We start from the raw sequence: 23,935 nt of genomic DNA, 5'->3' as shown, positions 1-23,935 counted from the left end.
GATGTTCTAATCATTTGCACCTGAGCTGGTGCACCTGATTAGAATTTTAGGTATTTGAAGTAATGATAAATGTCGGGGTGTACTTACTTTTTCCACATGCTAAATTTGCATTTATGCTTATTTAAATTATACAATGGACTACAAAATGTAAATGTTTCATGATATTTGTTATATTATATCACCTTTATCTATCAATATTGTTGAAATGAAGATCAAATAGCTGTATGTTGAAATATGTTGAAAAAGTCAAAACTTTACATGGGGTGTACATACTTTTTCACATGACTGTATATATATATATATATATATATATATATATATATATATATATATATATATATATATATATATATATATATATATATATATATATATATATATATATAAATAAAGAGTCTGATGAGCTGATGAGTTGATGTGATGAGCACGTCGAGTGCGCGTACATGGGAGGCCTTCAGAAATGAATCTGCCGTTCCTGGTGTGGCAACACCAGCTTGTACGAGTGCAGATGTCCACCCACTGCCCTCCAGAAGGTTGCCCAATATCTTGAGAGAAGCCATCTCAATGTGCAGCCCGCCAAACATAACAATGAAGTGATCCTCACCCTGAGTTGCCAACTCCACTGGATTCGTTTTGCTACCGCATACAGAGGTTGATCCACAGTAATAATGGACACCTGTCCAGGATTCAGAATATCTACTGCTTTCTTTACTACGTCCATGAAATGGCGGATCATAGCGACGGATTTGGCCTGGTCATAGAAAAGGGGCTGTAGAGAAGTGAGTGTCATGTTGCTGTTTGGTGTTTCATTGGCTGGCTGAAGGCTAGCGTGATATGCATGCTTAGTATTAGCTGGAATGAGATCGCTTAGTATTATTATTTTGAATTTGTTATTCAAACAAAGATTGATACAGTATTCTGTATAACATTATGGTAAATAAAATACCTGTATTCCTTCTGCATGGCTTGATCAATGAGCTGACAGACTGCTTTGTTTGGTCCATCTAGTTTTGGTACAGGTGGATGATCTCTTTGCAGAGCAACAGGGGTCACACTGGTGTAGGACTGTGGTAAATGTGCTACCTTCCCCTTGTTAGCACCATGAGCGTCATTGTCACTGGTGGCAACATCACCATGATCTCGACTGAACTTGGCGTCTGGGTGTTGGAACAGTGATATTCCAGTTCCATGGAAGGAATCGTGTGCACTGGTGGAACTGGGATTATGATCAATATTGTCTACTGCGGCAGTAGTGAAGAGCCTGCCTTTTGAGTTGAGGAGGACAGACGGCTTTATCGATGTCATAGTGATGACAAATTTTGTTGCCAAGCCCCGTTGCGATGTGGAGCACGTGGTCATACGATGTAGACAGACCCAGATCAAAGAGAGTATCAACAAGGTCTCGCTTGCGAGTTTTTGAATGGATCATCACACCGAGATAGACCAGCAGTGGTGTTTCTCGTTCTTGGCTGTGCCTAGTAGTACTTGTAGTTGTAGTTTACCCATGACATACTGAACTGTTGTACATTAGCACCTGTGAGACGGTGAGAGCTGACTGAGGCACTGATGAGGAGCTTGACTGTGTTTTGATACTTGGACCGTACAACTCCATAGAAACTAACACCAAGAGAGAAAGTGGCACTGATGTCTCCTGGCATTGAGTGTCAAATGAACCAGTGAATTTATTTTGCATTTTGAACATATCTCTCCTAACTATGGCTGCTGCCCTGGCAAGATGAACAGCATCATTGTCAGCATCATGCTCACATGCTTTTCCCAGCTCGTATCCAACATGCTTTTCCCAGCTCATATCCAATATCCTCATTGGAAGTGTTGTGGCTTCTTTTCAGACACTTTTCTTAGCGAGGCTCAGACTCAAAGGGACTCAGACTCGCTCAGTTCAAACCGAGATTTATTCAGATATTGCGGAGAGGACTTTACACAAAATACAGACAGAATACGACGCGTCGTTCCGTGGAAAGAATTCTCTCTCGAAGCCTCGGAGTGTTCTTGTTATATAAGTCCCAGCTGCTTTGATCTTGTTCAGTTGGAATTTCGAGGTCACCACAAAACTTGGTCAGGTCAGTCTTCTTGGCGCCAGAGCCCATCTGGGTTCCATCATGAAGCGACTAAGAAGTATACCATAGATAACTATCACATATAGCCGAAGAAGAAACCATTGTTCTAGCCGCTACAGGTCAATCTTCTTTGACTTGTTCAATCTCACTAATTGACGAATGCATTCAAACCCGGGCTGAGTCAACACTCTGCCCTTGGGCCTCTCCACTAAAGGGCAAAGGTTATTTTACAGATAGCCGATTGTCGTCCTGGTTCCATATTCACTGCTTTGCTCAGACTGCACACTTTGAAAGCACATTCTGTCTTTAATACAATTTTAACTGTTGGCAATCACTCGCCTATACATGTCCTTTATAATTCCACAGAAGCTAAGACCACATCACGGCCTTGTTTGTGAGCTTCCATGTCTGGAAAGTAAGCAAGTATTCTATTCTTCAGTTTGGTGGAATGGACATGCCTGCTTACATCAGTTCCAAGTTGTTGCAGTCTTGTAGTGTACAGATTTACTAAGTCACTTAGTTTGAAAACTGGTGCATCAAGATTGTCCATGCGGGCTTCCTCAATATTGGACACGAGTCCTGCAAATGCGATGCCATGATTAATACTGTCTGCATCGGATCCCTCAGATGTGTTAATATCACATGCTTTATTGTACAGAGAAACTAGGCATTGGACGTGATACTTTGCCTCTTGTGCAATAAGGTCTCCAGCACGAAGTTTTGCAAGTAAGGGTTTGTTCTGCAGTTTGAGGGCACACTGCCGGACACGGACGTCAAGCTGAAAGGTTGATGCCCTGCGCAAGATATCCCCAGCCCCAGATGTAGGTTCGTCACAGAAAAAGCATGTTTCAGTGGAAGGAGGTGCTTCTTGTGTGCTTTGGCGGGTGAACTTTCTGAGAACATCTGCATCGTCTTCAGCGGGGTTTTTTCGCTTCTCTGCCCGCTGAAGTTTTGTTTTGTTAAACTTCAGTCTACAGGAATCATGCCACTTTGCTTTGCAATATCGGAATGTTGCCTCAACACCCTCGCCCTCATCTAGCCATGATAGGTTAATTGTTTTTGGCAAGCAACCAATCTTGTTAAATGCCACAAGATTTCCAGCGAGCGTCTTAAACCCTGCCCCCGTCTTTACGCCTCGAGTCGGCTGGACAACAAAGAACCTCTGCTTTGTCTTCTTGGCAGAGAGCACATTTGTTCCACTCTATTTTCTGACATGGTGTACCAGGTGTCCCCAGCTCTAGAGGGTCCATAAGCTTGTATGCCTTGGCCATTGCAACCAAGCAACCAATCTTGTTAAATGCCACAAGATTTCCAGCGAGCGTCTTAAACCCTGCCCCCGTCTTTACGCCTCGAGTCGGCTGGACAACAAAGAACCTCTGCTTTGTCTTCTTGGCAGAGAGCACATTTGTTCCACTCTATTTTCTGACATGGTGTACCAGGTGTCCCCAGCTCTAGAGGGTCCATAAGCTTGTATGCCTTGGCCATTGTAAGTCACACCTAGAAATGATAATGCAAAAGGTATTATTAACAACAGACTACCGAGAATGGTAGAGATTAACCATTTCCATGATAAATAATATTAACCAATAATTTTACAGCAACATACCTGCAAAAATTGGGCGCTATTTTTATTGGGCACATCTGTGATGACTCTAATAGTCAGAATATTTAACTGTGTACCAAATACCATGCTCATATGATTCAAACAACAGTTTATACAAATTAATATACCATATACCATAATATACCATATAAATGGTGGCCATTTTTAAAACATTGTTGTCACAGGACAAATATACTCAAAGGCAAAAGTTATTGTGACACACAAACAACAAACAGAATCAGTGTTAAATTTTTACTGCCGCGGATGAAATGTTATTACATGGAAAGACAAATGTTTCAAGGTATGGTAACGATCAACAGTCCATAAGAACAGTGCACCTGGCATATGCAAATGAGCCACAACACAAGAGGGGGTTCACAAGCAAGTTCACACAGTCAGTAGCGAGTGTGTCCACCTTGTGCATTGATGCAGGCCTGGCACCTCCGCCTCATTGAGGCCACTAAACGTCGATGAAAGTCCTTGGGAAGATCATTCCATATCCGAGGAAGGATTTGGCGGAGTTCCTGCAGCGTTTTTGGAGGATTCGGATGACGTCGTAAACGTCGCTCCATTTCATCCCAGACGTGTTCAGTGGGTGACAAATCAGGGGATCTTGCAGGCCAGGGTAACACATTAACATTGTTCTGATTAAGATACTGCTGTACAACTCGAGCAACGTGTGGTCTGGCGTTATCATGTTGAAACGTCACTCTAGGGCCGTTCTGTTGCAAAAACGGTAAAGCGGCCATTTGCAAAATCTCGTCTCGGTACCTCACAGCATTCAAGTTCCCCTCAATCACAATCATTGGCGTTCTTGCTGCAGCTGTTATCCCACCCCAGATCATAACGCCCCCACCTCCAAAACGATCCCCTTCCAGAACACATGGCCTGATGTAACTTTCATCTGTGCACCTGTAGACACGTGTCCTACCGTCAGCTCGGTGAAGCTGTGCCAAATGGTGTTTCTATGGACGTTGAATCGACGAGCAACATCACGCTGCGAGGTACCAGACTGAAGCATACCTATAGCTCTCCATCTGTCATTTTCCCCAAGGCGTGGCATGTCGAACTTGTTCCAGAACGATGAATAGAGGTGTTTTTCTGACTTCTGCACTTCTTAAGACTGCATTGAGTGGAAATGATAAGCGTCTGGTTGTCTGGCCTTTTAAAGTGAACATTGCTGGCCATTTTTCTCGAATATGTCATGCTTCTTGCAAATTACGTGCAATTCGAACAACAACTGCTTGGTTGCGTTTCTTCGACCATTTTAACACACTCTTTCTCTGGTTCAAATCCAAAAATTCATTCACAAGATTACCAATGAAAAAATTCCATGTCACAATAACTTTTGCCTCTGAGTATATATGATATACCCTAACCCAAGGACAAATATATGATATATATATGATACCCTAACCCTAACCCAAGAAACCAATGACAGAACGTTGCTCCTCCCTGGTACATGCTTCTAATGGAGCCGCCATCTTGGAACTGCTCTACTGACGTCATGCGCTCAATGTTGCCAGATCGAAAACAGGCAAAACATGACTCTTACCCATAGATATAACATACGTCGTCTACAACTACACACATTACATTCTTAAATTTATATCGCCATTTTAAGGTTACTTATTGACTGGCCCTCGTATATTTGTTTAAGTGATGTTTGTATAAAGTATTACTATTAGACATGTGGACAAACTGACTCATAAATGTGCCTGTTTAGGTATGTGGAATGCTCCTGACCAATGACGACACCATCATCACCAACTCCTATGTTTACACAGGCGTATTGGATAATGTGAGTTAAACATCTGCTTTTGGCACAACAACTCGTGAGTTAACCAATCAAATATCTTGACAACTGGATCATTTGACTTAACACTTAAAACGAAGCAATGGAGTTTGTTTCTGCTTCAACTGTTCTGCGTTTGATGTCATGTTCAGTTTTGCCAGAGTGCAGCATCAAAAAAATATTGCCGCCTTCTGGTACTTTACAAGTATTGAAGTGGAAGTAAACAAATAGCAAATCTGACACAAGTTGCTTTGCTTTTCTGATTTTTTACGGCCATTTTTACCCTCGCCAGAGGAGAAAGTATTGCATATGAGTCTGTTTGTCCGTTTGTTACTTGCCGGAAAAGATTCCGGCAAGTATGTTGATCTGTTCGTTACTTGCTGGAATTTTTTCCGGCAAGTATGTTGATCTTTTGTTACTTGCCGGAAAAGATTCCGGCAAGTATGTTGATCTGTTCGTTTGTTTGTCTGTCTGTCTGTCTGTCTGTTTGCAGCACTGCGTCTACACCGTTGCACGTAGAATCGCCAAACTTTGCACACATATTGGTCTTGCCCTGGAATAGACTGCGCCCAATTGATGACGTCATCGGTGACGTGGTTCGGCCGCCATCTTGGAAAAACCGAAAAACGTTGCACCTCTATATCTCCGAAAGTACTGAACAGAAAAAATTGAGACATCGCTCATTGTAAAGAACTCTCCATGGGGAATAAAATATGTAAATGATGACGTCATCAGTCACGTGGTTCGGTCGCCATCTTGGAAAAACGGCAAAACGTTGCGCCACGATATCACCAAAAGTGCTGAACAGAAAAAATTGAGACATGGCTCATTGTAAAGAACTCTCCATGGGGAATAAAATATGTTAATGATGACGTCATATGTCACGTGGTCGGCCGCCATCTTGGAAAAATGGCAAAACTTTGCACCACTATATCGCCAAAAGTGCTGAACAGAAAAAATTGAGACATGGCTCATTGTAAAGAACTCCACATGGGGAATAAAATATGTTAATGATGACGTCATCAGTCACGTGGTCGGCCGCCATCTTGGAAAAACGGCAAAACTTTGCACCACGAAATCTCCAAAAGTGCTGAACAGAAAAAATTGAGACATGGCTCATTGTAAAGAACACTCCATGGAGAATAAAATATGTTAATGATGTCATATGTCACGTGGTCGGCCGCCATCTTGGAAAAACGGCAAAACTTTGCACCACTATATCTCCAAAAGTGCTGAACAGAAAAAATTGAGACATGGCTCATTGTAAAGAACTCTCCATGGGGAATAAGATTTGTTAATGATGACGTCATATGTCACGTGGTCGGCCGCCATCTTGGAAAAACGGCAAAACTTCGCTCCACTATATCTCCAAAAGTACTGAACAGAAAAAATTGAGACATGGCTCATTGTAAAGAACTCTCCATGGGGACTAAAACATGTTAATGATGACGTCATCGGTCACGTGGTGCGGCCGCCATCTTGGGAAAACGGAAAAAAAATTCACCTCCATATCTCCAAAAGTGCTGAATAGAAAAAATTGAGACATGGCTCATTGGAAAGAACTCTCCAGGGGGAATAAAATATGTTAATGATGACGTGATCAGTCACGTGGTTCTGCCGCCATCTTGGAAAATCCGAAAAACTTTGCACCTCCATATCTCCGAAGGTGCTGAATAGAAAAAATTGATACATGGCTCATTGGAAAGAACTCTCCATGGGGAATAAAATATGTTAATGATGACGTCATCGGTCACGTGGTTCGGCCGCCATCTTGGAAAATCCGAAAAACGTTGCACCTCTATCTCCAAAAGTGCTGAACAGAAAAAATTGAGACATGGCTCATTGTAAAGAACTCTCCATGGGGAATAAAATATGTTAATGATGACGTCATCAGTCACGTGGTTCGGTCGCCATCTTGGAAAAACCGAAAAACCTTGCACCACTATATCTCCAAAAGTGCTGAATAGAAAAAATTGAGACATGGCTCATTGTAAAGAACTCTCCATGGGGAATAAAATATGTTAATGATGACGTCATGTATCACGTAGTTCGGCCGCCATATTTGTTCTAAATGGCCGATAAAAAAGTACATTCCGGCAAGTCCTCGGTCTCTGACCGATTTTTCATCTGTTTGTCTGTCTGTCGGTTTGTCTGTCTGTCTGTTTGCAGCACTACGTCCACACCGTTGCATATAGAATCGCCAAACTTTGCACACGTATTTGTCTTGCCCTGGAATAGACTGTGCCCAATTGATGACGTCATCCTTCACGTGGTTCGGCCGCCATCTTGGAAAAACCACAAACTTTGCACCTCTATATCTCCGAAAGAGCTGAACAGAAAAAATTGAGACATGGCTCATTGTAAAGAACTCCCCATGGGGAATAAAATATGTTAATGATGAGGTCATCAGTCACGTGGTTCGGCCGCCATCTTGGAAAAACCAAAAAACTTTGCACCTCCATATCTCCGAAAGTGCTGAACAGAAAAAATTGAGACATGGCTCATTGTGAAGAACTCTCCATGGGGAATAAAATATGTTAATGATGACGTCATAGGTCACGTGGTTCGGCCGCCATCTTGGAAAAACTTAGCACCTCTATATCTCCAAAAGTGCTGAATAGAAAAAATTGAGACATGGTTCATCTGTTTGTCTGTCTGCTTGCAGCACTACGTCTACACCGTTGCACGTAGAATTGCCAAACTTTGCACACGTATTTGTCTTGCCCTGGAATAGACTGTGCCCAATTAATGACGTCATCGGTCACGTGGTTTGGCCGCCATCTTTTGGAAAAAACAAAAAACTTTGCACCTCCATATCTCAAAGTGCTGAATAGAAAAAATTGAGACATGGCTCATTGTAAAGAACACTCCATGGGGAATAAATTATGTTAATGATGACGTCATCGGTCACGTGGTTCGGCCGCCATATTTGTCCTAAATGGCCAATAAAAAAGTACATTCCGGCAAATCCTCGGTCTCTGAACGATTTTTTTCATCTGTTTGTTGGTTTGTCTGTTTGTTTTTACTTGCCGGAAAAGATTCGGGCAAGTATGTTGGTTGGATGGTTGGTTTGTCTGTCTGTTTGTCTGTCTGTCTGTTTGTCTGTCTGTTTGTCTGTCTGTTTTTCTGTCTGTCTGTTTGTGCGCAGTACTACGTCTACATCGTTGCACATAGAATTGCCATACTTCCCACACATATTTGTCTTGCCCTGGGATAGACTGTGCCCAATTTTTAACTCTCTAGGCCCAAGGCCTCCATTATGACGTCATAATTCGATAAGTACAAAACTTCATCCAATCAAGATGCAATTTCTTGAGCGCCATGTCGCCATGTCGGCATAAACTGGTGGAGAAAAAAAAAATGATGACGTCATCGGTCACGTGGTTCGGCCGCCATCTTGGAAAAACCGAAAAACTTTGCACCTCTATATCTCCGAAAGTGCTGAATAGAAAAAATTGAGACATGGCTCATTGTAAAGAACTCTCCATGGGGAATAAAATATGTAAATGATGATGTCATGGGTGCCTCCACTATAACATCATAATTCGACAAGTACAAAACTTCATCCGATCAAGATGCAATTTCTTGAGCATAATGTAGGAATAAATTAGTTTAGAAAACAAATAATGATGACGTCATCGGTCACGTGGTTCGGCCGCCATATTTTTAATCCGGCAAGTCCTCGGTCTCTGACCGATTTTTCATGTTTGTCTGTCTGTTTGTGTGCAGTACTATGTCTACATCGTTGCACATAGCATCGCCATACTTTACACACATATTTGCCTTGCCCTGGAATAGACTGTGCCCAATTTTTAACTCTCTAGGCCAAAGGTCAAGCTCAAGGTCACCCAAAATGTGAAATCAGGGGTGTCGAGTTTTCATTTAAAATATATTTCAAACCACTATAACTCTAAAAGTACAAGAGATATGCATACACTTATTGTTACTGACATATAGGAAGTCACATACGACATTTCATTTGGCACCATGACCTTTGACCTTGAGTGACCTTGAAAGGTCAAACTCAAGGTCAAAAATGTTTTTTTTTACTAATAACTCTGTCAAACATTATCCGATTCCCTTCTAACCAACACCAAAATGTTCATTATTCAAATCCCGAAAAATAACATGCGGCATAAAATGGGAAAAAATGCTTTGTTTTAATTATTTTTTGGGGTCAAAAGGCAGGGAGCCAAGTTTTCATTGAAAATATATTTCAAACCACTATAACTCTGAAAGGACAAGAGATATGCATACACTTACTCAGTTACCTTCCATTGCTTAGCGTATATGCATGTATTGATTTCCCGCCATTTTGATTCAAAATGTCCAATAAAAAAGTACATTCCGGTAAGTCCTCGGTTTCTGACCGATTTTTCATTTGTTTGTTTGTCTGTTTGTTTGTCTGCACAGAATAAATATGATTTTCTCTGCAACTGTTGGTCTGATTGACAGGAAATTTTCACCAAAGGTGCAACTCCTCCTGTAGAATTTTAAGTTATAATTATGACATCATATGTCATGTGGTACGGGCGCCATCTTGGAAAAACTTTGCACCTCTATATCTCCGAAAGCGCTGCATAGAACAAATTGAGACATGGCTCATTGTAAAGAACTCTCCATGGGGAATAACATATGTTAATGCTTCCATTATGTCGTCATAATTCGACAAGTACAAAACTTCACCCAATCAAGATGTTGTTGAGCATCATCTTGGGATAAATTGATGGAGAAAAATTTAATGATGCCGTCATCGGTCACGTGGTGCGTTCGCCATATTTGTTTAAACACAAAAGCCTTAAAAACCATTAAATACACGTCCTGGTGGGGGGTTGGTGGGGGGGGGGGGCGGTCTGTAATCTCTAATTTCTCTTTCTTGTTACACTTGCAGATCAGCCCGGGTAGCGCTGCTGATTAATGACCAGAACATCTCAAACTGATCAAGATGGTAGCTCTGTCAAGCGGGCAGCAGTTCAGAAGTGAAGGCTGGCTGGGTAGTTTAAATGTGGGATCAATGTAGGGGAGGGAGTCGGGGTGGTGGAAATGATGCAGATAAGGAGGTTGGAAGTGTTTTGAGTATAGGAGACCAAATGGAAAGGGGACAGGGTGATGAGGTTTGGAGGAGGATACAAGCAACATTGGGAGGAGGATACAAGCTGTTGCATGTGGAGGGAGCTGGGGGAAGATAGTTGGGGCATGGTTGGTGATATGGAGACGGATGGTGTGTGTTATGCCGGTTTTTGGGTTACAAATAGGAAGGACAGGCAGAGAAGCAGGAGTTCAGGGGTGATCTGGAGAGGATGATGGGAATGGTTGAGCTGGAGGTGATTATTTGGGACAGCCACTGAATTACTTAATATGGGCAGCGCAGAATGGAACTGGATTTGTTGGTAGTGAGGAAGCGACAGTTGTGAAGGATCAGGGATTGCAAGGCAGTGGCGAGAAAGCATGTCATCACTCAGCACCAGCCAGTGGCATTTGTTATCGGCAGGAAGAAAAGGAGGGAATTTAAGAGCAAAGGTCGGAAGATGATTAGGTGGGGGAAGTGCAGGGATAAAGTCCTCATAGAGTGCAAGGAGAGGAGGAAGGCCAGGTATGCGGAACTTAGTGATGAAGTTGAAGGTTTGGAGGAGGAGTGGAAGAAGAACAGAGAAGCGTATCAGGGAATTGCAGAAGTTTTGTGTGGAAGGACATCAGGAAAGTGTACACCGTCAATTTGGAGCATAAATCAGGAAAGGTGGACGGAGGAAATAGTGAACGCAGTTGGTGAGAAGAAGGATTGGAAGAGAAGATCAAGGATAGAGGGAGACAACTGGATGCAGGGTTGCTGCAGCCTTATTGGGAAAAATAAGAAAGCAGCAAGGAGAGAGGTGGAGAAGCAGAGGAAAGACGTGGAAAAGATGAAGAACAAATTAGAAGAGGATCGTGGGAAGAAGATGATCTAGAAATTGCCTCGTGACAAGGATGGGGGTAGTGAGGACATGCAGGGGAGGGGCCGTGATTAAGGGTGGTGAGTAGTGTATATATGTTGCTTCTGGGACACTCTCATTTTTCCCATTGACTTACATGTTAATTTTTCCCCTCCCTCATTGCCCCTAAACACCTCTATTTCTCTCACCCTGTTCTTTACGAACCTTCTAACCTTTTGACATGTTATCCTTATTCATTAGACCACTTAAACAATGGTCCTTCTGTGTGAACCTGTGATCCTTCTGACCTTATGGACCTTTTAACCTTTTACTCTTAATATCATCTGGTGAATCATCTTTGGCCAACTCAAACAACGACCCTACAAATATTTGTTTATGCGTGGGAAATAATTTCATTCTCTTGCCACTCCCTTCACCATCTAATATATTAACAAAAAAGATGTTTGAGTTTGGTTCTTTATTAAGATATTTTAACTGAGCTAAGATAAAATGGTAAACCTCCCTCAATGTTCTTGTTTGAGCGCCTCCAGTGCCACACACTTTTTGGTAGGCTCTGCCCACTTTTTGTTAAGCTCCGTCCACTTTTTGGTAAGCCACGCCCACTTTTTTGTTAAGCCACGCCCACCTTTATACTAAGCCCCGCCCACTTTTTGTTAAACCACGCCCACTTTTTTACTAAGCCCCGCCCACTTTTGTTAGGCTCCGCCCACTTCTGCTAAGCCCCACCCACTTTGTTAAGTCCCACCCACTTTATAAACTCTTCAGCATTGTATCATTTCCAGGTAATACATTACATCATTTTCAGGGAATTTCCATCACATCATTTCCAGTTAAGACACGCCCAGGGAATTTCCACAGGAAATGACACACCCAGTCCTTATAAAAGGCACCGACCACACAGGCTTTTTCAAACACGCTTTCTGCTTCACTTGAGAATGGACTACTATGCCGAAATGGAATGGGATAACTTTGCTATTCCTTGGAGTCCTACTACCTGTGTAGAACTCAACCTTCAGATTGATGAACTGGACTCGAACCTCTTATCAATGGAGGTAAGTTTGTTTATTTATTTATTTATTTATTTATTTAATTATTTAATTTTTATTTTTTTTTTTTATTTTTTTTTTTAGATGAGACTCGTGTAAGAGTTAACAAAGTTTCTTTTAATATTCATAGAGCTTGATTTATACAAATAAAAATATTGTATTAAATTAATACATTGTTATTTTCTTTCACAGGAAATTGTATCTGAGATACGAAATGAAAATTCTGCTTTTAACACAACTTGGGATGAAGTTATTTTTTTGTTTGAAGACATTTTGAACAACCAAGACCCCCAGAACGAGTTCTACCTTGATGACCCAGCCAAAGAGTTATACCTTGGAGATCCACAAAATCCTGAAAAAGAGTTTTACCATGATGATACTTGTTGTGAGTTATCAAAACAAAACCCACTGAACAAGTTCTACCTTGATGAGCCAGAATACAAGTCATACATTGGAGACCCACAAATTTCTGAAAATTGGGAAACGGGAATTCTCCCTGATGGTCCGCAGTTATACTATGTGAGACACATCATAGAAACCCTAAAAAATTGGGCAAGGAGAGTTCTCCCTGATGGTCCGCAGTTATACTATGTGAGACACATCATAGAAACCCTAAAAAATTGTGCAATGGGAATTCTCCCTGATGGTCCGCAGTTATACTATGTGAGACACATCATAGAAACCCTAAAAAATTGGGCAAGGAGAGTTCTCCCTGATGGTCCGCAGTTATACTATGTGAGACACATCATAGAAACCCTAAAAAATTGGGCAAGGAGAGTTCTCCCTGATGGTCCACAGTTATACTATGTGAGACACATCATAGAAACCCTAAAAAATTGGGAAAGGGAAGTTTTCCCTGATGGTCCGCAGTTATACTATGTGAGACTTATCACGGAAACCCCCAATATTTCTGAAAATTGTGGTTCTACCTTGGGGACTTGGAAAGATGGTTATATTTTTGGAGACTCGGAATGGGGGTTTTGTTTTGATGACTCGGAATGTGATACCTATCTTGGAGGCTCAACAGGAATGTGGTTATACCTTGGGAACTTGGAAAGTTGGTTTTATTTTGGAGACTCTACCTGTGGGGTCCATCTTGGAGACTCTTTGGATTCTAAAGCAATGAACAATGTTCTTTGTTTAATGACGCTTGATTTAAGCAATATCAAGAAAGTTCGAGGAAGAAAATGCTGGAAAATTCTTTCTTCCCATTTCTACTTCTTCAAACTTGAAAGCCTTGAAAGACAGAATTGGAGGAAGAGGGAAAAAAAAGAAATACATATTTTTTAAAAAGAAGAAAAAAAAGATTATGTTAGGGTTTGGGTGGGATTTTGAATGTGAGGGTTAGGAATGGGGTTGGGTTAGGGATGGGGTTGGGTTAGGGTTGGGATTTTGAATGTGAGGGTTGGGGTTGGGTTAGGGATGGGGTTGGGTTAGGGTTGGGATTTTGAATGTGAGGGTTAGGGTTGGGGTTGGGTTAGGGATGGGATTGGGTTAGGGTTGGGATTTTGAATGTGAGGGTTAGGGATGGGTTGGGGTTGGGTTAGGGATGGGGTTGGGTTAGGGATGGGGTTGGGTTAGGGATGCGGTTGGGTTAGGGATGGGTTGGGTTAGGGATGGGGTTGGGTTAGGGATGGGTTTGGGTTAGGGATGGGTTTGGGTTAGGGATGGGGTTGGGTTAGGGATGGGGTTGGGTTAGGGTTTGTATATTATTATGACTCACTCACACATACACACACACACAAAAGTTAAGCCCCAACTGAAAAGTTGTGGGATTCTGTGTTTGGGGTTCACAGATTTAAAAACGTATCCCCATTACATTTTATTTATTTATTTATTATTTTCAAGGGTATTATCTGCTTACTTGTGTTTTTTGTAATTCTTGCGAGTAAAATGAACCCAAGATTTCTTCTCCATTTAAATCATATAATTTGTAGGTCCAAGGGACTGTATCCATTACATCAATGATTTTAAATAATTCACGAGTCCATTTTTGTGTATAACCTTTCTCAAAATGACTTTTCCATTTGTATATTCTTACAATATCACCAACTTTAAACTTGGGCTTTCTCAAATTAATCTCCTTTTCATATTCTAATTTTGTAAATGTTTCCAATGGTTTTGATTTTGTTGATGAATGAACTGTATTATTGTAATTATCTACAATATCCTGAATTAAATACACCCATTTTTGAGAACCGAGTTGTGTGAATTTTTTATATAATTTCTCTTTTAAAGTACGATTAAAACGCTCAATAACAACTGCCTTTCCTTCATTAAAGGTGCTGTATAATTTAATACCTTTCCCCTTAAGAAATTTCATGAATATTTTGTTATAGAACTCTGTTCCCTCATCGGTCCATAACTTCTTTGGTTTCCTTTTATCCCGATCAAATATTAGCTTAAAGGCTAACATTAAAGTATCACCCCTTTTATTTTTTAAAGGGACAACCCAGGCAAATCTACTCCTCAAATCAATAACGGTTAAAGCATACCTGTATCCCCTGTCATTATTCAATTCAATTAAATCAGCGGACCATATGTGGTCGGTGTATTTAGAATAAACCTTCCTTCTTTTAAACTTTGTGATTATAGGTTTGTGTAATTCTTCAGCCAAAAGCTCCTCAGTCTTGATGACATCATTAGAGCCTAATAGTTTTTTGAGGAATAACCAAGACCAAGTTTCAATTTAGCATTTATCAAATTTCTCACAATAAACCTATCAACTTTCTCTCTCAACGTTGGATTTTGTATCAAAGACAAATTATACAACATTTCGCTGTCGGCTTTATGTTTTTCAGTCAACGTAGTGGTTTTCCCATAAGCAATATCATGCTTCATACACACTTCGTCAACCCTATTTGTAGGTTTAGACCAAGGTTTAGGATTGTCAGCCTCATCTAATCTTTTATCCAAGTTTGTTCCTGGACCACAGAAAGAATACCCTGGAAGGTGTAATTCCCCTGGAATTCCAGTTGTTGTAAATTTACTTCCTGACAGAAACTTTTGTATATCTCCTCCTCTTTTAGGTGAGATGAATTGGCACTTTTTAGAGCCACACACTTGACATATTCCTTTTTGATAAACTCTATTATTTTTAGCTTTAACATAAGAGATATTTTTAGATTTAGTTTTCTTTTTACATTTGAGACAATAACTCATATTTATTTATCAGAAAAATTCCGACAGAGTATCAAAACCTTTTTGGTTTTTAACATACTAGGACGTGCCCGTACGTGGGTGCCCGTTCCTCGGCTTGCGAGTACGGTGACAATCCCCCCCTCTATTTACATGAAATGGTTTGGTCCATTCGCAAAGTCAAAGCGAACGGCTTGCGAGTACGGTGACAATCCCCTCCCTCTATTTACATGAAATGGTTTGGTCCATGAAATGGTTTGGTCCATTCGCAAAGCCAAAGCGAACGGCTTGCGAGTACGGTGACAATCCCCCCCCTCTATTTACATGAAATGGTTTGGTCCAATTCGCAAAGCCAAAGCGAACGGCTTGCGGAGTTTGGTAAAGAAATCGCCATAGCTCGGTAACTACTTCTCCGATTAATATGAAACCTTGAAAAGGCACATCCTCAGGTCCCCAGCAATATACCTGGCAAGTTTCAAGTATATCGGACCGGTAGTTGTCGAGAAACAGCGGTCACAGACAAACACACACACACACACACACACACACACAGAGATTACTGGAATTATAGATAGATACATTTCTATCTTAATTTTTAAAACATAAAGAATCCTAAGGAATGCCTTCACTCTCTCCTCCATTTATTTACAAATAAAAACTAACTAAAGTCAATGACACCAACATCATCAATCACATAATCTTTTCCTTCTTCTTCTTCTTCTTCTTCACCACTTTCTCGTTTAAATCTCCTCCCTGAAATTGAAGACATTGACGTTGTTATTTTTGAAACCATTATCTTCATAAGAGTTGTTAATTCTTTAATTTTCTCTTCGGTGCGTTGAGATTGATTTATTTGCTGTAATACACTCAATCTTTTACGAATCTCACTGATTTCCATCTTTTTATATTTTTCCTCCCTCTCTCTTTGCTCCCTTTCCTCCCTCTCCTCCTTCTCCTTTTTCTCCCTCTCCTCCTCCTTTTTCTCCCTCTCCTCCTTCTCCTTTTTCTCCCTCTCCTCCTCCTTTTTCTCCCTTTCCTCCTCCTTTTTCTCTCTTTCCTCCTTCTCTTCTTTAACTCCTTCCTCATTTATCTTAGCAATTTTTGATATCAATATTTTCACAGCATTCATTCTTTCTTTATTTTCCTCTTCGGTGAGTTGAGATTGATCTTCTTGCTGTAATACATCCACTCTTTTTTGAATCGCTCTGATTTCCATCTCCCTCTCCTCCCTCTCTCTTTGTTCCCTCTCCTCCTTCTCTCTTTTCTCTCTTTTCTCCTTCTCTTCTTCAACTCCTTCCTCATCCCTTGCTACCCTTGAGTTTGAACCCCAAAGAATATTATACATATACTCATCTGGATTTTGAGATATTCTTGTATCTATAATTATTTTTCTCATAATAGGATACCAATAAGATTTGTTGACGATTTCTAAAAGAGTTTTATATTTCATAACTTTGAGAAGTTCATTTTTATTTAATACTTTAAACAAGTCTCTATTTGTGGGTTTAACAATATCAGTATAAGGCCAGTTTTTAATGACAAAATTCCCATGTATATGCTCCAAATCATAAGGTATGTAATACCGAGCACCCTTTTCTTGTAGGTATCCTTGAATACAAAAATTATAATTCTCTTGTAGTCTTCTTCCTGCCATTTATGTATCAGAAATATATGTGAGATTAATATTATGACAGGTAATACCACCCCATCTTCCCACTACCAAATTGGTTTGTATTCCTTGGCTTTCTATCCTTATCTCATGACCTTCCTTCTTTGTCATGCTAACCATCGCTATACTGTCATATATTTTTCTTTTCTTAAAACCATGTATTTGTTGTTTATTAATTGTACTTCCACATAAATCCTTATCCTCACCAAGTGGATAATATTCTTCTTTACGAGACTGATTAAAATCATGTAGGACTTCTATGTTTATTGAAAAAGACCAATTATACCCTAAATATGAGAGATCGAAATGAGATCTCGCAAGATCACGGCGAGGTCACGTCTTTTCGAAGCTGCTCCATGCGCTCACGCTTTCGAAGCTAAGTGATATTTCTCAATTGTGTTTTTGTCGAGACTGTATCTATCTTTCGGTGTATGTACCTACAGCGTATCTTTTGGAAAATTTTCGGTGCTAATTTTTCGTTCATGTATACACAATCGTCGGTTAATGGTATCGAGTATTCTGCGGCCTAGTACTCGTAGGCTTAGACTACCGTACCGTCTCAGACCTTGTGGTTTGTTTTTCTCTCAGCGATTCGTCGAATGCGCTGAAATTATTTTCGTTCTCTGTTTCGTACCAGTCGTTCACCCCGTACCTCCTTGTTTAATATCTGTACTCACAAAAAAAAAAAAAAAAAAACCAAAAAAATATTTCCTTCCCAGGTCTTATTCGTTTATTTGTTGTTCTTTTTCTTCGTTCGTTCTTCGTTCGCGATCACGCGGTTAGAAATGTATAATCTCTCCCCTGAACAACTATTTTCTCTCATATATTATAACACCCTTTTCTTCTTTTCCTACAAAAGGATGCTTTCGTCTTGCTCACCAAATCTATTCATTCCAAAAAATATATACACAAAGAATTAAGTTAAGCACCCCCCCCGTTTTTTTACAACCTCGCACATTACAAGTTTGTTGTCGTCAAAACAGTGTAATATACCCATGATATTGCTATATTTTCTGGAGAAGTGATATTATGGTCACATAAAAACATAACAATCATGCCGTTTTCAATATTTTATTCTGAATAATTTAAGGTGAAATTTTTTGGGAAATTTAGGCATATTTTCACCTCAATTTAAGTATGGAGCTATAGGTCCATCACGGACAGTGTGGATGACGTTTATGTTTTCTAACGTACAGTCATTGTTCTGAGAAGACCTCTAGCGATCTTTGCGTCAATAACGTGTGTAGGACCCACGTGATCGGATCACTGACTCAACCAATCACTTTTTTTCACTTTGATCACTCAATTTCATCAATGGATAATTGCTAATGTCATACCAATCATTATTTGATCTCACATACCTTAGAATATATGCCAATGTATACATATACACAAAGAATATATATTAGGGGGTGCTTACCTTAATTCGTTGTGTAGGGGTGCTTAACTTAATTCTTTGTGTATATATAATACCATCTCTTACAGTTCCTCCTTTCTACATTCCATAAACTATCCAGAACTCCATCCCTCCTCCAGTGTCCTCAAACGTATTATTGACTCGAAGGTCTCAAACTCATTTTGCAAAAAATGTTCGTTTCCCATGAATCGTACACTTTTCAAAATCCAATCTCACCCCTCCCCTCCAAATCCTCCCCATCACCCATCCCTTTCAAATCTCCCCCCTTGCCCCTTCCCTCCCCTCCCTCCTAAACTCCCCCCACACCCCTCCCCTCCGAGACTCTCCCTCGCTCCTCCCCTCCTAGACTCCCCTCTCACCCCTCCTCCTCAAAGCATCCTCCCTGCTTCTTCCTCCTTCCAACTTTCACCTTCATCTCCCCAAACCTCCTGCCTTGCTCTTCCCCCTCCTCAAATAACACCTCACTGTGCCTCACCCAATCTCCATCAAACCTTTTGTCTGCCCCATTCTTCCCTTTCTCCAAGCTATTCTGAAATCTCTGACACACCTTCAACAGCTCTCCCTACCTCTTCCTCCTCTTCCACATCTTACCCTACCCCTCCCCCCCCTGTTCTAGACCCGATGCTCCCCCTTCCTCTTCATTAACGGTATGGACCTCAAACATCCGGGGCCTTCGCTCAAACTTGACTGACCTCTCCATACAGGTTGCTTCTGACAAACCAGATGTGATCTGCTTAACAGAAACTTTCCTCCTTCATGATGTCTCTGATGCCTTGGTATCTCTCCCAGGTTACTCCCTCCTCCGGTATGATAGACCTGAGCCTCGTCCTGGAGGTGGGGTTGCTATCTTTATAAAAAACTCTCTTCCTCACTCGCCCTCCACTGCCCTCTCTCCACCTCACCCCCAGGAATACCTTTGGCTACGGCTTCCCCTTCGCTCCCACCTTTTGTTCATATGTGTGTTGTACCGTCCACCAACCAGCGATGACTCCATCTACATCTCACTGTCTGATAATATGGACCAACTTCTATCTACCCATCCCAACTCTCTCTTCCTCATATGTGGTGATTTCAATTGTCACCATGCCAGTTGGCTGGGTGTGGGTACCTCTCTCACCAGCCATGGCTCTTCAGCAAAGGACTTCTGCGACTCACTGGGATTGACACAATCTGTCAATTTCCCAACCCGGATCTCAGTCAACGGAGCATCTTCTCTTCTGGATTTGGTTATGACAAACTTCCCTGAAAATGTCTGCTGCTCTTCTTCTGCTCCAATCGGCTCATCTGATCATGTGCTTGTCAAAGTGGACATCTCTCTGACCATTCTCAGAGAGCCTCCTCAGCGTCGACGAGTCTGGCATTTCACTCAGGCCAACTGGCACGGTCTTCAAGCAGCCATCAATCATCTGGACTGGTCTCCCATCTCTACCGCCTCTGACATCAACTCATCCTGGGAATTCTTTCAAAGTAAATTGCTCTCTCTCATGCACAGATTTATACCATCTCGTCTTCAGTTGTCATACCCTTCCTCCCGTCCATGGTACACGGAATCTTGTAGTGAGGCTGTTGCCCTGAAACAACTTGCTTTCGTCTCCTGGAAAGCAAATCCAACGGAAGTAAATCTCATTTCCTTTCACAAAGCCCGAAACAAGTGTGTGTCCACCCTCAGGAGAGCCAGGAAACAATATCTCACCATTCTCAAGACCGAACTCTCTTATCTGTCTCCCTCTTCCAAATCCTGGTGGCGTCTGGTCAAATCTGTTTCTGGTGTTTGTTCCCCCTCCATCCCCTCCCTCACCTCAAATGGCTTAACGGCTGACTCCGCACGTGAAAAAGCTGAATGCCTCAACTCTGTGTTTGCCTCTAAATCTTGTGTCCCAAACCCATCCCTCTCTGTACCCACCGTACCCAGTCGTACCCAGCTGCTCCTGGACTCTGTGTCCTTTCCTCCTGACAAGGTGGAAAAGTTTCTGTCAACCCTCGACTCTGATTCTGCAACTGGTCCTGACGGCATCAGCCCACGGGTCCTAAAATCATGTTCTTCTGCTCTTTCACTCCCTCTTTCTGTTCTCTTCACCCTCTCTTTTGCTCAAGGTCATCTGCCATCTGCTTGGAAATCAGCCAACATCACCGCTTTGCACAAAAAAGGTGCAAAAACAGATCCCAGCAACTACAGACCAATCAGCCTTCTCCCAATTATCAGCAAAGTCATGGAATCCATCATTGCTTCAGATATTAAATCTTTCCTCTTCTCCAATGGCTTGATCTCTGATCATCAATTTGGTTTCAGACCTGGTCACTCTACTCTGGACATGCTGCTTCTGCTTTCTCAACAATGGATGGAGGTCCTCAACGCCAAACAGGAAATTAGAGCTGTCTCCCTTGACATTTCACGTGCCTTCGATACGGTCTGGCACCCTGCTCTGCTCTCCAAACTCTCCTCCTTTGGTATCCATGGAAATCTCCACGCATGGCTGGCGGACTTCCTCTCTGGTCGTAGTCAACGTGTGGCCCTGAATGGGTTTCTCTCATCTCCTCTTCCTGTTCAGGCTGGAGTTCCCCAAGGTAGTGTTCTGGGCCCTGTGCTTTTTCTGGTCTTCATCAATGATCTCTCTGACTCTCTTGAAAATCCTCTCTATCTCTTTGCTGACGACTCTACTCTCTGTCGCTCCATTCCTCATCCCTCAGATCGGCAGTCTGCAGCCTCCTCACTCTCTGCAGACCTGGACAAAATCACAGACTGGTCAAACAAGTGGAACATGTCTTTCAATCCTGACAAATCTCACACTCTTACAATGTCTCTCCGAAAGGACCGACTGGACAACCCTCCCATCTACTTTCTCAACAATCCTCTCCAAGAAGTTCTGTCGCTCAAGCTTTTGGGTCTCACTATCTGCCATGATCTTTCTTGGGAAAACCACATTTCCAAGCTGGCCTCCAAAGCCAGTCGCCGACTGGGCATCCTCCGTCGTGCAAAGTCCTTCCTTGGCACACCTGAGCTCCTCACCACATACAAGGCTTTCATCCGCAGCTCAATGGAATACTGTTCCCCCCTCTGGGCTGGTGCTCCTGCCTCACACCTTGCTCGGCTTCACGCTGTTGAGGCCAAAGCTTTCAGAATCATTGGAATCTCCTGCGATGTAGTCAACGCCGAGGGCCTTTCACTCACTCACCGCAGGCAGGTTGGTGGTCTTTCTGTCTTCTACCGACTCCTCTCCGGCCTTGCTCCCCCAGCTCTCTCTGTGCTCTGTCCCCCCAATATTCCTTCAGGTCGCACAAGATCTGCCTGCAACCCTCTTATGGTTAAACTGCCAAAGTCTAGGCTCTCTGCTCACCTTCACTCTTTCATTCCCCTTTTCTCCCGCCTCTGGAACAAACTCCCCCACTCCCTTCAATCCCACTCCTCCCTCCAGGTCTTTAAAACAGCTGTTCACCACCATCTCTTATCTTCCCCCATCGAAAACCTTGATCTTTTCTACCCCCGGTAATTCACCCCAGAGTCCTTGCAGTGTTCATATGTTTTAATCCTCTCCCACCTCCTCCCAAGTCCTCCCGATGTCCCTGCTCTCAAATGTTGTGTTTGTGTCCTTCCCCTTCTTCCCCCTCTCTTTTGTGTCCTCCCCCCTCTCTCCCCATCTTGTCTGCCGCTGCCCTTGTTTTTTGTGTTTTGTGTGTCGGTTTGTCTTTATGTGTGATTAATGTTTGCTCTTTCACGAGCCTCGATCTTGTATACAAAAAAAAAAAAAAAAAAAAAAAAAAAAAATCAGGCATATCATACCCCCATTTATTAATTCGCATATTAACTATATGTCCTTCTTTATAAAATTCAATTGTAAGCAGGTAGTTAAATTCAATGAGGAAAGGTGTATGGTCAGTATAACCAGGTGTTGTGGTTGTAAATTTTACTTGTTTAACAAAACGTGCTGTTTTCTTTAAAAATATATATTGTGATAAATCACTTAATCTAATTAAGTCATTCGCATCTGTAGGGTTTGGATAATTGATTAATTTATAAGTATTCTTCATATTAATATTTTTACTTACACTATATTTTTGTCGTTCAGCCTGTGCCTTTGTATAATAATTTGATAAATCAATATCCTGAGAGGATTTTCCAAAGATAGAACCATCTTTTCCAACATAAGTCATTTATATTAGATTAAAAATGATATCATAAAAATTTTCATTATTGTTGAGTTGAAATAATACATATAAACATAATTGACCACAACATTTAGAATTAATTTCTTGAACTTGAAATGTTTGATAAACACCATTCTGTAAGAATTGTATTTCTTCAACAGGTGGTGGCATACCATAACTATCAAAATAATATTTATCCTGACTATTATGAATACAAACCCAATGAGAACCATTCTGTGTGTCTAAATTCATAATAATATTCTTTGTATTCTTATTTATATGTATTAATTCATCTCTCATACAAATAACCACATTATCAATTTTTAGTGTTTTACAATACTTAGCTAGTTCTATATTTGACGTTGTATTCTTTCCAAATTGTTTAAACCATTTATCCATTTATTTATGAGAAAGATACAATCCATTACCCCATTTAATTAGTTTAACACCCGCTTGAGCGATAGAGGAAAGCATATCTCCAACCAACAATCTAGCTTTATCAGGTAGACTTTCAAGTTTTTGAGCAAAATCTACAATTACACCACTTCCACTAATTTGTTTCTCCAACTCCTTGTTATGTCTTTCCAATTCTTTTTGAGCTTTTAGTTGTGCCTTCCTTTCGTTAGCAGTTTTTACCGCTGCTGAAATACCACCAGTCAATGCTCCCGCCGCACTTAAACCAGCAAATAAAGGAATTAGAAACGGGAGAAATCCTCCTCTTGACTCGTCTATTGAATATTTCTTTAACATAGGTTTCGTCATTTTAATTTTAAGTGATCCAACATCATTTAGTGTTTTTACTTGTGTGTGTGTGAGTAAAACATCAATTCTTACAGCTCCTTTTCTTTGAATTGTATTAACATTAATAATACAAGGCTTTTGATTTTGAATACAAGATGTTAATTTATTAAGATTGATTTGATTAACATATACCCCAACCATTTATTTATGAGAAAAAACCTATGTGATATTAATCATAACACCATTATCTGTATTAATCTGTAATTCTGTTTCCTCCAAAAGCAAACAATATGCATTAACCTCTTCACTCTCCCCTCTTTCAATGTATAGAGAAGTATCCACTCGATTAGACTTTATAGTTTCCTTTTGAGAACT

At 41.2% G+C, this 23,935-nt stretch overlaps 1 protein-coding gene across 12 annotated transcripts in view; it reads left to right on the top strand.

Moving 5' to 3' along the window:
• Positions 1-23,935, top strand: part of AADAT (aminoadipate aminotransferase) — a 193,906-nt gene that overhangs the window by 123,006 nt on the left and 46,965 nt on the right. For 9 of the 12 annotated variants that reach the window (XM_078771730.1, XM_078771725.1, XM_078771728.1 and 6 more), the window contains one exon: positions 5,408-5,482. The exons of the other annotated variants lie outside the window; for them this stretch is intronic. In XM_078771730.1, coding sequence (XP_078627856.1) covers positions 5,408-5,482 — 75 coding nt within the window. The remainder of the gene's footprint in view (positions 1-5,407; positions 5,483-23,935) is intronic. 12 annotated transcript variants of the gene reach the window in all.

This window comes from Myxine glutinosa, chromosome 2 (genome assembly GCF_964187855.1).
Source record: "Myxine glutinosa chromosome 2, kmMyxGlut1.1, whole genome shotgun sequence".
NCBI classification, from domain to species: domain Eukaryota; kingdom Metazoa; phylum Chordata; class Myxini; order Myxiniformes; family Myxinidae; genus Myxine; species Myxine glutinosa.
Note: the sequence above shows the minus strand (reverse complement) of the source record. Positions and strands in the feature narration are given on the sequence as shown.